This window comes from Mizuhopecten yessoensis, unplaced genomic scaffold, assembly GCF_002113885.1.
Source record: "Mizuhopecten yessoensis strain PY_sf001 unplaced genomic scaffold, ASM211388v2 scaffold2461, whole genome shotgun sequence".
NCBI lineage: Eukaryota > Metazoa > Mollusca > Bivalvia > Pectinida > Pectinidae > Mizuhopecten > Mizuhopecten yessoensis.
The window spans coordinates 550,650-566,532 of record NW_018404557.1 but is presented as its reverse complement, the minus strand read 5'-3'; the positions used below and the strand labels follow the sequence as shown (position 1 = coordinate 566,532).

The 15,883-nt window shown below is 35.5% G+C and overlaps 2 protein-coding genes across 2 annotated transcripts in view; one reads left to right on the top strand and one right to left on the bottom strand.

Moving 5' to 3' along the window:
- The window catches only part of LOC110446048 (notchless protein homolog 1-like), a 104,654-nt gene extending 100,594 nt beyond the window's left edge, over window positions 1-4,060 (bottom strand). Inside the window, exons 1-5 of the mRNA XM_021491005.1 lie at window positions 3,970-4,060; window positions 2,358-2,517; window positions 1,801-2,021; window positions 1,134-1,213; window positions 364-440 (exon numbers count right to left, since the gene is read on the bottom strand). Coding sequence (XP_021346680.1) covers window positions 364-440; window positions 1,134-1,213; window positions 1,801-2,021; window positions 2,358-2,517; window positions 3,970-3,974 — 543 coding nt within the window. The 5' untranslated portion in view covers window positions 3,975-4,060. The remainder of the gene's footprint in view (window positions 1-363; window positions 441-1,133; window positions 1,214-1,800; window positions 2,022-2,357; window positions 2,518-3,969) is intronic.
- Window positions 4,061-4,243: 183 nt separating this feature from the next.
- On the top strand, window positions 4,244-15,423 carry LOC110446030 (39S ribosomal protein L18, mitochondrial-like). The gene is made up of 6 exons (XM_021490974.1): window positions 4,244-4,369; window positions 6,838-6,934; window positions 8,379-8,456; window positions 10,928-11,041; window positions 13,691-13,814; window positions 15,219-15,423. Exons 1-6 carry the CDS (start codon window positions 4,297-4,299, stop codon window positions 15,369-15,371), a joined length of 639 nt encoding a protein of 212 aa, XP_021346649.1. The 5' UTR covers window positions 4,244-4,296; the 3' UTR covers window positions 15,372-15,423.
- The last annotated feature ends 460 nt before the right edge of the window (window positions 15,424-15,883 follow it).

The window sequence follows — 15,883 nt, the reverse complement described above, 5'->3', positions numbered from 1 at the left end:
TTTTTGTTGACCTTTGTCCATGGAAGGTCCCTGCAAAATTTCATTGAAATTGGTTCAGGGGTTTTGGAGAAGAAGTCGAAAATGTAAATTGTTTACGGACACACGACGGACGACGACGGACAAAAGGCGATCGCAATAGGTCACTTGAGACTTTGTCTCAGGTGACCTAAAAAATCTAGGACCATTCTGAGGATTCATGAGTAAAATGTTATATTGTCATACTGGTGGCAGAGTTTATATACTATCTCAAAAAGCTAAAACAAAATGTATAACTACATAATGTATTAAGGTGGGAATCAGCAAGACTAATATTCTTCTGTCTTCTTATTTTTCTACAGAAGGATCGGCATACCAGTAACTTACCTGACTGTTCTTACAGCCAGAGGCCAGTTTGTTACCACCTGGTGACCATGCTATACACAACACCCAGTGCTTATGTCCTGTGGGGAAACAACATCACATCAACTATTAAATACTAGACATATAGTTTCTGACAATACATACAGAGAAAATTCAATACTAAACATTAGTTCCTCAGAATACCTGCAAAGAACATCAGACAATAGACAGCTATTCTTCACAATACCTACAAGGAACATTATATACAAGATGCTAGACTCTCACTATACCTTTTCTGACAATATCTACAAGTAATGTTATGTAAGATATATAAGTTCCTCACAATACTTGTACCTACAAGGAACATTAATTCATATATGAAATGAAAGTTCCTGACAATCAAACGAGGACAAGTTTTTTTTACTTAAGTCTAAGATAAAGATACATTTTATTTCAAGTCAGTGGGCATTTTAAAAACAAATAACATCAGTTCTTTAGAGCTTTTGACTGTAATAAAAGTCTATTTCATGACCCCAGGGCCTGGGGTCAGCTCTTATTGCCTCCATGGTAAAAATATGATAATTATGTTTCAATAACAAGACATTTTCTTACAAACACAGGTATTGTTATTATATACATGGACAATTAATTGTTAATCCAAGGGTTGCAATGGATGTATGTAGCTAATCCTTACCACCATATGTACGTTGTAACCCAAATACAATCCTTTAATGCCTACATAACAATAAAACAAACTGTTCCAGCATGGCGTTATTTATAGATGATCACCTCACCTTTACAGGTGTACTGTGGGGTTTCTGTGTTGACATCCCAGAATCTGACAGTTGTATCCCCTGATCCACTGGCTAGATATCTACAATGGAGACAAAACATCTACAAATCTGCTGCTACCACACAAAACTCTTCCTAAAAGTCACTAAATAATGTAACAATTCACCCCTGTAATGTAGGAAGAAAAATCTCAATTCATGGCTAAGATTTGTCCTCCTAAAAGAAGTGGGATCTTTTTCTGGACAACAAAAATCATATCCTCAGAATGATATTTCTCTGTCTACATCACACATGTGAGCTATTTTTCCCTACTTAGGAAATTAAAAGTTATAAAGTAACTTTTTACCTACACGAAACAGGAGTGACCTGTGAAATGTGAGAGAATGTTATTTCTCAGTACCTTAGAAAGTTCCCTATCTAGTTTACCACCTGTTATCATTAATGTCACTATGGTAAAATACTAGCCGCTTCCTACCGACTCGGCTAGGGAGAATTTCTCATCAGCTCATTCGGTAGAGCGTATATATTCTTAAGACTAGTAACCAGAGGTCCCGGGTTTGACTCCTAGCGGAGGCATTGGAAAAATAAAGACCACTGTTACATTAATGTAACATTGTTTATCTAATCACTTAAGCTTTGAAAAACTGGGATCAGGTGTTTACACTTTACCTGCCATCAGGACTGAAGGACACAGCGATGACCGCCTCTGCATGTCCAGCGATGGTGCTAGTACAGCGAGTGACCGCTCGGACTCTGAAGATAGCCTGAGGCTGATACACAATGTCCAGCACCTTCTCCGTGTTCTCTAGGGCTTCCTTGTCGAGGCTGCTGGACAGTGATGTCGTAATCTCACTTTCATTTACGAAAAAAGAATAGGGCACCGTTTCTGTCTGTGAAAACCAATAATACAAGATGTTACTGTTGTCTATAATAACTATCATTTAAGCAACTTATGAAACAGGGCTGAGTAACCTTTTTCGGATATGAGGCTCTCAGCCTATTCAATGTGAAAGGTAAACAAATACACAATTTTGTGAGATGCATATTCCCGTGCACATTGTTTATGGGTGGGGAGAAAAACTCAAGGTAGATAAATGTTACAAAAATCACAAGGACTGGTAATCTTTACATGACTGTTTTAAGATGGACTCAAAAGCATTTACAGGGCAGCAATCACATATGTATATCTACTAAGGATAGCGCATTATTAATTGCTAGTAACTTACATTATTGAGGATTGCATTGCAGATGAGTTGTAACTTCTCAGGTGTGATATCTACAGGTAAATCAAAAGAGCTGCCTGCCACTTCACCGGTCTCACTCTTAAACTGAGCAAGGATCCGCTGTCCTGTTTCTCCCTCTGCTTCATCCATATTTTCATTTTCACTGAAGTACAAATCATATATATATATATTCACTAAATAGAAAACTTACCAGAGGTATAACTGCACTTATAAATGTCATTGGCAATCAAACAAGTCCAGACCGAGAACTTTCTACATTTTTCAGTCTTTGTTTCCCAAATCTAATATTATTTACAGTGCATGCCTGAGTATTCAGTTGCAAAATGCACACAAAACTTTTGATAATAGTGGGTCACAGACATCTACAGTTTGTAATAGTACAGGTAAAATACATTGGGCCAGATCATTTTTGGATATTTCTGTAATAAGACAGGTAAAATGCATTTGGCCAGACTATCTTTGGTTATTTCTGTAATAGACCAATCACAAGGCTGATAGACATTGGTAAGGTACATGGACTTTAGAAATATCAAAGAACTACTCTGAGATCGAAGCTGGACGATTTTACACGACTAAAAAAATCACAATTATCTTAAACAAAAACATCACTAAAAAATCACATGTATGTAGAATTCTGTAATTTTCAAGGCAAACTTGTATCATTTACAAGGTGGTGCATACAGGGAATTTTATTATGTCATGAGCAAAGATGCTGATCTAATATGTATCAGTAAAGAAAATGTCCATCTATACAGTTCTGAGGGGTCCTCCTTAAAAGCGTCTTCAACCAACAACAAGCGTCATGCATTGTAAATAGTGCTGTCTCCGTAGGTGAAGATTTTAAGGGAAAAAAAGAAGAGAAATGTAGCAGAACTGGACTTGCTAATAAGGAAGCTCAATTGGTAGAGCATATGTCTAGAATTTGGAGGGTCCCTGGTTTGAATCCCGGTCTGGCTGTGCATTTTCCCTATCCTGTGACCATATAACACGTGTTCCAAGTAATGGATGTACACTTGGCAAGGGGATACCTGAACCTGGGTTGTAAATATTTATGTCTTGGTGGGCGAATACTTAGGAGAAGGAGGGAGGAATGAAGTGGAACTGGACTGGGTTAATCACAAGCGACCAGGTAGCTGAATTGGTAGACTGTCTGTCTTGGGTTCGGGAGATCCCGGTCTGGCCGTGCATTTCCATCTCTCCCGTTACAAGTATACCGAATGTGTAACCTATCTATCTAGATTTCAATAATATATCGGACCGGCTCATAATCAGTGGATTATATGATTTCCTCATCACTACTGACAAATGTATAATTTCAACTTCATAAAATAATTGGACTTCAATTCAACTTTACCTATGTATATTTCCCCTAATTTACATTACACTTATTCGTTAAGATACACTATTTGTCCGCCCCTATTTGTCGGTTGAGAAACATGAATAAAGCTAACAGCAGATAAGCTCTTTTTAGAGTAAAAATCACACTACAATTTGTATATGAAGTAACTTAGTATGTAAATGTAAATAATTAGTTCTCCACTGGATGACTCAACACGACGATCACTGTCTAAACTCGTGTTGTACATAACATTACCTCATGTTGCGTTCGTGTTTACGTTTGTGCAATTTTTCACCATGTGCTTCCGGTTGTGACTGGGGAGCAGTTATTACTTTAACTATTTACATATATCATTATACTGAAGATCTTCATAATATTTATACCAACTAACTATGATAAGACTTCAGAAAGATTACTTCCCGCTTTTTCGTAACCCTGAAATAAAATGTTCTCATTTCATTGAAAAAAATGAATTAATGATTTCTCATTAACGAAATCAGAAACAAGCTTGAATTATATAAAAATTTACAAACGTTTGAGTGACGGGAGAAAATCCAAGGACATCGGGAATCGCATCACATTATGGCATTGTTACTTGGAGGGAAGTTACAGCATTCTTTAACAACAGGAGCACTAACATGCGTATGCAGAAATGGTTTGTATACATTATGATTTGTATGCGTTTTGTGTTTAAAACTTGCGGAAACCGATAACACGAGGATAGAAGTTTCGGTCTGATGTTCGTTGCATTACCAGTTTTGACGATTTACGATTGATGCATTCTTTACATGACTGCAAGACCAAATCAGATTGAGAATTATTGAAAAAATATTTAAATAATACAGATATATTTCTTAGTGATCTGCTGACATTTCATGTTCTTTGCAAGTTACCGTCAAACCGTTGGGTTAATAAAACGCTAATGTAAGTCGCCTATTTGAATATGAAAGTTTTATTTTAATTCCGTATAGTTACAAACTACAAACATAAGCTCTAATGAGCTTTTAACCGAATAAAAAGAATATTCCTTATGATACATTTTTATTTGCAAATGACAGCTATCTCACGATCTAAATATTAAGGATGAAATATAGGTTGATCAATGTTGTTTTTTTACATATAATTATGTAATTTTTTTCACTTTCAGTGTCACATGTCAAATTAAAAAAAAAAAAAATGAATTTTCCTTAATAATCAAGAGTCTTATATTAGTGTTATGAATTTTAGCCAGTATCATGCTGGGATGTGTAATATAACAGCCTAGTCAGGGTTTGAACCCAGGACCCTTAAAACTCTAGACTGATGCTACCTGGTTGCCGAGGATCGACCCAGTCGTGTTCTGCTACATGCATACATATACATACATATGGTTCCGGGTTGTTTCGCCCAAAATCCCATTCGCCCTAGGTTGTTTCGTGCTAGATTGTTTCGCCCAAAAAATATGATGGCGAAACATTGTTTTGTATTTTCTTTCAATTTTAGTTGTTTTAAGTCACAAAATAAGTCTTCTTACTCTTCCATATCATTGTAACAGGGTGTACTCGATGCACTAGATCAGCATGTTTACTTGTATGTGTTGTCTATCGTACTCGTTTCATATCGAATATGTGTAAGGTCGAGCGAATGCGATTGCACGAGTATTTCCAATACTCACGCCACCCTGGGTGTCGTATACACACGCACCCGTAACCTTCCCACCTCACTCTGCACTGTATTGCTGTCGGAGCAGGAAGGACCTTTCCAGGCCTCTGGTAAGCTTATCATTGTAATAGTAATATGTAAATGTACATTTTAGCACAGTGCAATAGAATATAAGATAATATGACACTATATCTGTATAATAACGTCGAAGCTTATAAAGCGAAAGTAGAACTAAATAGTGTAGATAGACACTGTTTCACATTTATTGTAAACGTTCGTTTTATGCTTAGTTCGACTCATATATTTTAATACTAATATATTGTATTTTAGGTTTATCTACTGGAATGTAATAAACCAATGAACCTAAATCTTGTGCTCGTTATTACTGAGGAGTGAACGACTTTACATCATTAAAATCAATTTCATAAAAAAATGTGTTTGTCTTGTTTTTAAGCGAGTGTGACACACGGCAGCTGTGAAAAAGCTGACTCCGCGCTCACATACTTTACATGAAATATACCTAACGCCAATGTAGAAAGTCATCAATAACCTTAGTTGATATATTTAAATGTTAAAGTAATTATTATATTAGCTTATAAATTTTTAAAAAAATAGGGCGAAACAACCTAGGTCAAACAGGATTTAGGGCGAAACAACCCTTAGCGCGAACAGGATTTAGGGCGAAACAACCCGTTACCTATATATATGGTGTCAGTTTTTCCTTCTCAATGAGACTGGATATTAAGTTATTACAACATATTCCTGGGGAAATACTAGTCCGAATTATTCTGACGTTTTATCGACTTTTTTATATCGGTCTGTCGTCGATGACTGATATAAAAAAAGTCGATGAAACTTCAGAATAATTTGTACTAGGGAAATACCTGTTACATTGCCCAGAACAATACATATATATTGTAACATGATTAAACAGTCTACTCAAATCCAGACTCTCACTCATCCAAGGTCTGAGGGGCAATAGATGGAAATATGTTATGATGGCTCTGGTATTACAAAATGTAAGGTCTAACATTGTTATGTGAAGGAGGAGCAATGCATTTCTTTTTAATGCCTAGTCTCAAGATGTTAGTGATGTGTGGAAAAACATAAAACCACCACATCCTGTCTCAATGTATTTGATCTGATTTTTACAGGTAAACCATTTCAGTCTCTGAATTGGCAAAATATATTATCTAAGTTATTGGACATAAATATTTGATACGGAATTGCCTTTCTAGGAATTGAAATCTCCGGTGATGGAGTCAACTCCATTGTCTTGCAATTGCAAGCTAGCCCATGCTATTTAAGACAACTCATTTACCAGTAAAGAAAACCTTGGAAAAATGAAAATCCTTGGGGAAAAGAAAAAAAATGCTTGATTTAGAATTAGAATTTTGGCATACATATTATCATGTTGAATTATTTATGATCACAATAACTGTTTCGTGGAAATGATTTCAGGTTCTTACTTTTTATTTGTAGTAAGGTGTTGTTCTGTGTTGACCTCTGACTTGACCAAGACGTCCTCTCCCAATGCTGACTATGAAATAAACCCACTGTTTAGGAACAGAAACCCAAGGTAAATGACTATCCATTGTGTGGAGATACAAGGTAAATGACTATCCATTGTGTGTAGATACAAGGTAATTGACCATCCATTGTGTGGAGATACAAGGTAAATGACCATCCATTGTGTGTCGATACAAGGTAAATGACCATCCATTATGTGGAGATACAAGGTAAATGACCATCCATTGTGTGTAGATACAAGGTAAATGACCATCCATTGTGTGTCGATACAAGGTAAATGACCATCCATTGTGTGGAAATACAAGGTAAATGACCATCCATTGTGTGTAGATACTAGGTAAAATACCATCCATTGTGTGGAGATACAAGGTAAAAGACCATCCATTGTGTGGAGATACAAGGTAAAAGACCATCCATTGTGTGGAGATACAAGGTAAATAACCATCCATTGTGTGTAGATACAAGGTAAATTACCATCCATTGTGTGGAGATACAAGGTAAAAGACCATCCATTGTGTGTAGATACAAGGTAAACTACCATCCATTGTGTGGAGATACAAGGTAAATAACCATCCATTGTGTGTAGATACAAGGAAAATGACCATCCATTGTGTTGAGATACAAGTAAATGACCATCTATTGTGTGGAGATACAAGGTAAATGACCATCCATTGTGTTGAGATACAAGGTAAATGACCATCCATTGTGTGGAGATACAAGGTAAAACACCATCCATTGTGTGGAGATACAAAGTAAATGACCATCCATTGTGTGTAGATACAAGGTAAATGACCATCCATTGTGTTGAGATACAAGGTAAATGACCATCTATTGTGTGGAGATAGAAGGTAAAAGACCATCTATTGTGTGGAGATAGAAGGTAAAAGACCATCCATTGTGTGGAGATACAAGGTAAAAGACCATCCATTGTGTGGAGATACAAGGTAAATGACCATCCATTGTGTGGAGATAGAAGGTAAAAGACCATCTATTGTGTGGAGATAGAAGGTAAAAGCCCATCCATTGTGTGGAGATACAAGGTAAAACACCATCCATTGTGTGGAGATAATTGGTGACCAGATCATTTGAGAGGATGTAACATTGTGTCTGTAAAATCTGCATTAACTCATTCACCCCTGAAATTTCATAATGAACCATTCCAACCTTTGAATTGGAAGAGCTCAAATATATTACTCCAATGTGTCTTTAGGGGTGAATGAGTTAAGGAAAAAAAAAGAAGTCTTTTTGTGCCACTGGATGTAAAAGTCAGGTGACGATAATGTCAGAATCTTCTGTATCATTGAAATCACACTGATTTTGTATTTTTGTATAAGAACGATATACATTGTATTATTGTGTATTTGTTGATGAGATTAAAAATTCCAGTTTTATTTTTATGCACTTCATTCAGATGTATTTCTAGAACTTTTTAACAGAATAGGTCTAACAAAATATATAAGTTACCGGTAATAAAACTGTGTTTTAATTCATAGAAACTTAGAAAAGATGGCTTTGGCATGGAAGGCAACAGGATGGCAATTCCAAAAGGGAATACGAAACTTCTACCATCGGTGAGTCATCACAACTATATTTATAGTGTTTTGCAGAGTCTTTCCCTTAATATGTGTTCTTTCAACTCTCAATAGCAAGTAGTATAAGATGTCAAACTCATTTCAGAGATTTGTTTCTTTCATTCGAATCTGATTTAATTATTTCCTAATATTTTGGTGACTGTCACAACACAAGTTTTAACCTTCATTTAACTCATTCACCCCTGAAGACACATTTTAACTCTTCAAATGCAAAGGTTGGAATAGTCCATTATGAAATTTCAGGGGTGAATGAGTTAAGGTGGCTCCACACTTTCGCAATTAACCAGCAAAATTCGTTGAAACTTTCATATAATGGTTATGCAACTATGTAGAGTTGATTTTATGAAAATCTAAACATTCCGATAGTTTGGGGCCTTTTTACGAAAAAATGCCAAAAAAATGAATTTTCGTCAATTTTATTTTTTTCCGTTATTTTGTGTGTGTGGCATTGTTCGGAACAATAACAACAATAAAAAAATGAAAAAAAATCTAATTTACCCTTCAAATATTTTATTTATCGCAAAAAATGTGACACATGTTACACAAAGTGTTTTTTATTGAGTTTGTACGGATAAAAGTGGTTATCTACAAGCTAAAAGAAAACAGGACACAAAGATCTATACATATAGAGTGGGAAATTGAACAAAATATACACAATGGCTTTATAATTAATTTATTTTACATTTTACAATCACTTTGATCCGGGTGAGAGTTATCGTCCTTGAAAAAAATCGGAACTTTTTGCAGAGGAATGAAATTTACACAATGACAGTTGACTCTGTTTACATATAACAAAAATGATGGAAATAAATCAAAAATATGATATCAAAATTATCAATTTATTGTTCTTTAATGGAACCAAATTATTCTCAGTCATGTACACTTCGGACATCATCCCACAGTCCGCTAACTCACGGTATATTTATAATTACATGTCAGGTACATATGTGACCAGAGGCTATCGCATGGTATGCCGTTCTCACATGCACTCACACATGCATTTCATAGGGATCTTGATATTTTACAAAACATTATTTTCACAGAGTAAGTAGACTACATTTGTAAAAAAGATTTAATCGACAGATGGAAACTAGCTCAACAGCGAAAATCATAACGACCTCGAGCTTATGAACTCGTGTAAGCACGTGATATGCACATGTGAGGTCGGTACGTCTGCATTCCATGTGTTTCCTATATGACCTTCTTGAGGTCGTCTGGTCTCATGTCACTGTCTTCCCTAGAGTCTGTTTATGTCTATAAATTGGAAAGCTTTATTACTGAAGTACGTGTGATTATACATTTCCCGGTAAAATCTCGATATTGGGTGTTGACATATCATCGGCACGCACGTGTACTATTGTTTACCAGGGTCCTGTTCATTTATGCGGAACAACCGGTTTGACCGCTTATAAATGTAACAATTTTGGGTATAAATCCTGGTGGACCTGCAAATGTGTATGCAGGCCTTGCAAGGCTTTCTCAAAGCTCGCCTGAATGCAGCACCAGATTACTAGGTTCGACCTTATTTAATAAACAAACAACAGTGGTCCGATCGGTTTGACCGTTTAAACGAAAACAACCCAAGTGTTACTATAATTTGCACTACGATATTGAATGCCCGATACGCAAAACGGAAATGACGACACAGTGTACATGCACATTTTGATCAAGATAATTGAGTCCGAGCTGTACTTTTTTCTGGAAGAAGGTCACGAAAATGGACGCTGATGACGATGTGTGGAGCCACCTTAATGATTTAACATCACTCAATATAACATTAACTTTTTCATATTCTTAAAATGAAGATTATAGTGTATTCGTTTAAACCAAATGGAATTACTACTAGCAAATGACTAATGTACATTGCAGGACAATTACTTTTACCCTTTATGCAATTTCAGAAGTAATAAAAGTTGAAGTATGTCATTGTAGTATACTTACTTACAATTTATGAACTTAAATTCATAATTGCCAAATGGAAACATGTGTTCAGTTGATTTTTTCCTTAGATGTGTTCTGAAAGACAATCCATCCAGATAAAAAACTCAAGTCAATTTTTTGCATGAGTGTTAATATATTCTTATAAAAACAGTCGTCATTGCACAAGGTAAGGGGTAGTTAAAATAAAGATGGCTGGGTCATCTTCCGGGAAATTTAGTGTTAGTTTAAAGTAAAGTTACTTTTAAAGTGCCCCCAGCTTAGACCTTACTAAACAATGGACATTGATGAAGGTTTGGCCAACTCTTGTCAATTTGTAAAAATAAAAACACACAAAAGACATGCTTTCTGTAAAATAAACACAAATTATTGCAGACTATCAGATCCACTCGGTTTTAATGAAAAGGAATGGAATTGACTAGGAGATTAAATGTCATAAATGGGAGGTGTATCTGGCTGTAATGGTCTAGAGTCAACACTAAAGTCACAGCACATTTCTTCCTTATTTGCAGATTAAGTATACAAACTACCAGCAGAAAAACGACAGCATCAGTTGAGCATTGCAGTGGAGCATTCACCCTCCAGGTTTCTACAGAAAGTCCAGAAATAAAACGAGCTTTTGCTGGGTAGGTAAAATTGATTTATTGTATCCTGTGAGTTTTGTGAGAGATGTGTTGTCTCTTGTTTAGATTGAAGAGTATTTGGTATTGTGTGTTAAAGTGCCACTTATCAACACAGATTATTAATCGAAACACCACTTAGTGGTGTTCCGATTAATAATCTGTGTCGAGTGCTGATTGGTTAGGACATGTAACTGTTTAATTGACAACAGATTCCATAGTCAGTTCTAGGATAAAATTGTTTGTAGATGTTGTGGGTTTCCGTGTGCAAGGTATCAGTGTTTCAAGTTTATCTCAAGCTAGTATTGTTCCAATTAATCGATTTAATTAATAACTGAACTAATAGTTAATCATTTTACCTCTGACTATGTATAATCAATCAGGATTGTCTATGATAGATGATGGTTTGTCAATTACATGGAAACTTTAGAATTATTCAGATTTGCAGCAGACCTGAACATTTATTAATAAACAATTTTATTCATAAGTTTACCATAAACTGCATTCAAACAACATTTCTGCCTATTCCTAGGTATTTAAAAAGTATCCAACACATTTTACCTATTCCCAGGTAATTAAAAAGCATCCAACACATTTTACCTATTCCCATGTAATTAAAAAGTATCCAACACATTATACCTATTCCTAGGTATTTAAAAAGCATCCAACACATTTGACCTATTCCTAGATATTTAAAAAGTATCCAACACATTTCACCTATTCCCAGGTAATTAAAAAGTATCCAACCCATTTTACCTATTCCCAGGTAATTAAAAAGGATCCAACACATTTTACCTATTCCCAGGGAATTAAAAAGTATCCAACACATTTTACCTATTCCCAGGGAATTAAAAAGAATCAAAGACATTTTACCTATTCCTAGGTATTTAACAAGTATCCAACACATTTGACCTATTCCTAGGGATTTAAAAAGGATCCAACACATTTTACCTATTCCCAGGGAATTAAAAAGTATCCAACACATTTTAACTATTCCTAGGTAATTAAAAAGTATCTAACACATTTTACCTATTCCCAGGTAGTTAAAAAGTATCCAAAACATTTTACCTATTCCTAGGTATTTGAAAAGTATCCAACACATCAAAACATTTGACCTATTCCTAGGTATTTGAAAAGTATCCAAAACATTTTACCTATTCCTAGGTATTTAAAAAGTATCCAATACATTTTACCTATTCCTAGGTATTTGAAAAGTATCCAACACATTTTACCTAGGAATAGGTAAGATGTTTTGGATACTTTTCAAATACCTAGGAATAGATAAAATGCGTTGGATACTTTTTATCTATTCCTAGGTATTTAACAAGTATCCAACACATTTCACCTATTCCTAGGTATTTAAAAAGTATCCAACACATTTTACCTATTCCTAGGTATTTAAAAAGCATCCAACACATTTGACCTATTCCTAGGTATTTAACAAGTATCCAACACATTTTACCTATTCCTAGGTATTTAAAAAGTATCCAACACATTTCACCTATTCCTAGGTTTTAAAAAGTATCCAACACATTTGACCTATTCCTAGGTATTTAAAAAGTATCCAACACATTTTACCTATTCCTAGGTATTTAAAAAGCATCCAACACATTTGACATATTCCTAGGTATTTAACAAGTATCCAACACATTTTACCTATTCCTAGGTATTTGAATAGTATCCAACACATTTTACCTATTCCTAGGTATTTGAAAAGTGTCCAACACATTTTACCTATTCCTAGGTATTTAAAGAGTATCCAACACATTTTACCTATTCCTAGGTATTTGAAAAGTATCCAACACATTTTTCCGATTCCTAGGTATTTAAAAAGTATCCAACACATTTTACATATTCCTAGGTAGTTAAAAAGTATCCAACACATTTCACCTATTCCTAGGTATTTAAAAAGTATCCAACACATTTGACCTATTCCTAGGTATTTAACAAGTATCCAACACATTTTACCTATTTTGGTTAATTCTCCTCTATCTATCTATTTGTTATACACCAGAATGGTTTTAATGCGGAGGCAAATTCTGTTCATCAATTTCTGAAGCAGTTTCCAACATCATTTCAAGCACTGTGTCGTGTAATACAGCAAATTGCTCAAAATATTTTTTTTTCGGTTGCTCCGTTTGTATGATACTGAATTTCTGGCTTGTTTACCTGGTCGGTAATGTAATATCAGATTCAGTGAGGACTGGCTTGTTTACCTGGTCGGTAATATAATATCAGATTCAGTGAGGACTGGCTTGTTTACCTGGTCGGGAATATAATATCAGATTCAGTGAGGACTGGCTTTTTTACCTGGTCGGTAATATAATATCAGATTCAGTGAGGACTGGCTTGTGTTTTAACATAATTTCTCATGATATATAGGTCTGTAATGTTAACTCCCAAAAGTTAAATGTTAACATGTTATAAGTCAGTTATCAGTTGGTGAAGAGAAACCATTGATCAAATAATCTCAACTCATATCCAACACTTCTGTGTTTGGTCTCATGTTTAGTTATTAAAATTGAGGAGTGTTTTATGCAGTACATGTATAACATTAGATAGTGATATCCATCATTCATAGCTAAAAATAAAAAACAATGTCTTATGTTGCAAATGTTTTGATGTTTTGAGTTACTGTCTGTGCTATGATTGCAGCTCCGGTTGCAGTAGAGTAACAAAGGTCCATTACCTAGGCCAAGTAATTGCCCAGCGGTGTCTTGAGGCGGGCATCACACATATCGTCTTTGATCCTCCAGAGGGTGATGATATTTCACCAAAGGTAAAACAGTTCACAAATGTTTTTCATGCATATTTTTCTGGATAAGCCCGAGCAATCTTGTATCAGATAGCTATGAGTAAACAGTCACATTAAATCACCAATGTAACAGTTAGAATTAGATAGATGTTCAGTTTCTTTGAGGCACGGTAGTCTAGTGGTAGGACGCCGCGCTACAGGAGGCACGGTAGTCTAGTGGTAGGACGCCGGGCTACAGGAGGCACGGTAGTCTAGTGGTAGGACGCCGCGCTCCAGGAGGCACGGTAGTCTAGTGGTAGGACGCCGCGCTACAGGAGGCACGGTAGTCTAGTGGTAGGACGGCGGGCTACAGGAGGCACGGTAGTCTAGTGGTAGGACGCCGCGCTACAGGAGGCACGGTAGTCTAGTGGTAGGACGCTGGGCTACAGGAAGGGTTGCGGGTTCGAGTCACGGCACTGTGTTGTATCCTTGAGCAGGATACTTTACTCCGCTTATTACAGTTTACTCAGCTGTAAATGAGGACGTGGTTGGGCAGTGCTAGAGTTGTTGAATGCTAGCTGTTGGCACCGAAATGGCAGCTCTGGCTGAATGCTCCCCAGGGAGTTGAGAAAGATATCGGCTGGTTGCAAAGGCCCTATAACCAGGGATAATAATTTGTGAACTGCTTTGAGACGACCTATGAACTAGGTTGTGATAAAGCAGTATATAAGAACCTCGAATTATTATAATTATTATTATTATTACTCATGGTGATTTCTGAAATTAACACAAGAAAACCTTTACTGGTAGCAATGATAATTTCAGCCTACTAAAATTCGTTTTTAATTTGCCTTTGTTTATTCATTAAGAAGACTTCTATGCAAGGTGAAAACCAGCTAACCAATACTTCCAAGATTGATCATTTACACTACCTTGGGATGAATGCCAGCAACATATGATCACTGAAAAAATAGCACCTATTTCAGGATGTGTTTGGAGTATCAGATCAAGATGTGTTTAGAGTATCAAATTGATATAAATAAATAACATTCGTTCATGTTTTTTATCATTCATAAACCAATGGCCTGCTCCTATAGGTCTGTTTGTAATTTACAAACCAATGGCCTGCTCCTATAGGTCTGTTTGTAATTGACAAACCAATGGTCTGCTCCTATAGGTCTGTTTGTAATTCATAAACCAATGGCCTGCTCCTATTGGTCTGTTTGTAATTGACAAACCAATGGCCTGCTCCTATAGGTCTGTTTTTAATTTACAAACCAATGGCCTGCTCCTATAGGTCTGTTTGTAATTTCACACAAGTCTGATTTGGTAATGCATATTTTGAATTACAATTTGTATTTTAGTTTAACAAAACGTTACATTGATTTATATTATAAATATAAAGTAACTATAACACATTTTGATCACATTGATTTAACTCTTTTTCAGGATCAGTCTTTCATAGACGGTTTGGAAAAAATGAAAATGGAATTGACAGAGCCTGAAATGATAAAACCAATCTACCGGCCGGGTATAGACTACAGTAAACCTAACAGATACGCGGAGCGCAAAAAGTACAAACGTGACATCCAGGTGGCTTGACCTATCTGTACCGATATCATATTTGTTTATAGTAATAAAAGTTCAAATTGGTGAATATTTGTTTGAAGTACTTTTAAAGAGACTATTGATAATAGTCATACTTCCTTAAATCAAACTGAACTTACAGCAAAGTCTGAATTTTTTCCATACATAACAATACTGATATTCCACTGATGAATCAATCTTTTTATGTGTCAAATTTCTCCCTGTTTAAACTACAATCAAGGTCTGATTGATAGGAAAACATTGAAATTTACGGCCAATAAATCTAAGACTTAAACAGCTACCTGTATGAGAACATTGAAATGTCTGGGGGTCATTTTAACACCAAAACATGCAAACAACAGTTAATTGATACATGAATTAGATTTTTCTAATAACATTAAATCTAATAATTAAAGATTTCAAATCAAATTTCTTGCCTTGTGTTCCATCACTTTACAATCACATTCTGTATTGGCAGTATATACCGTACAGGATCTCAAAGATGTTGAATCAAAGTTTTGATGTTT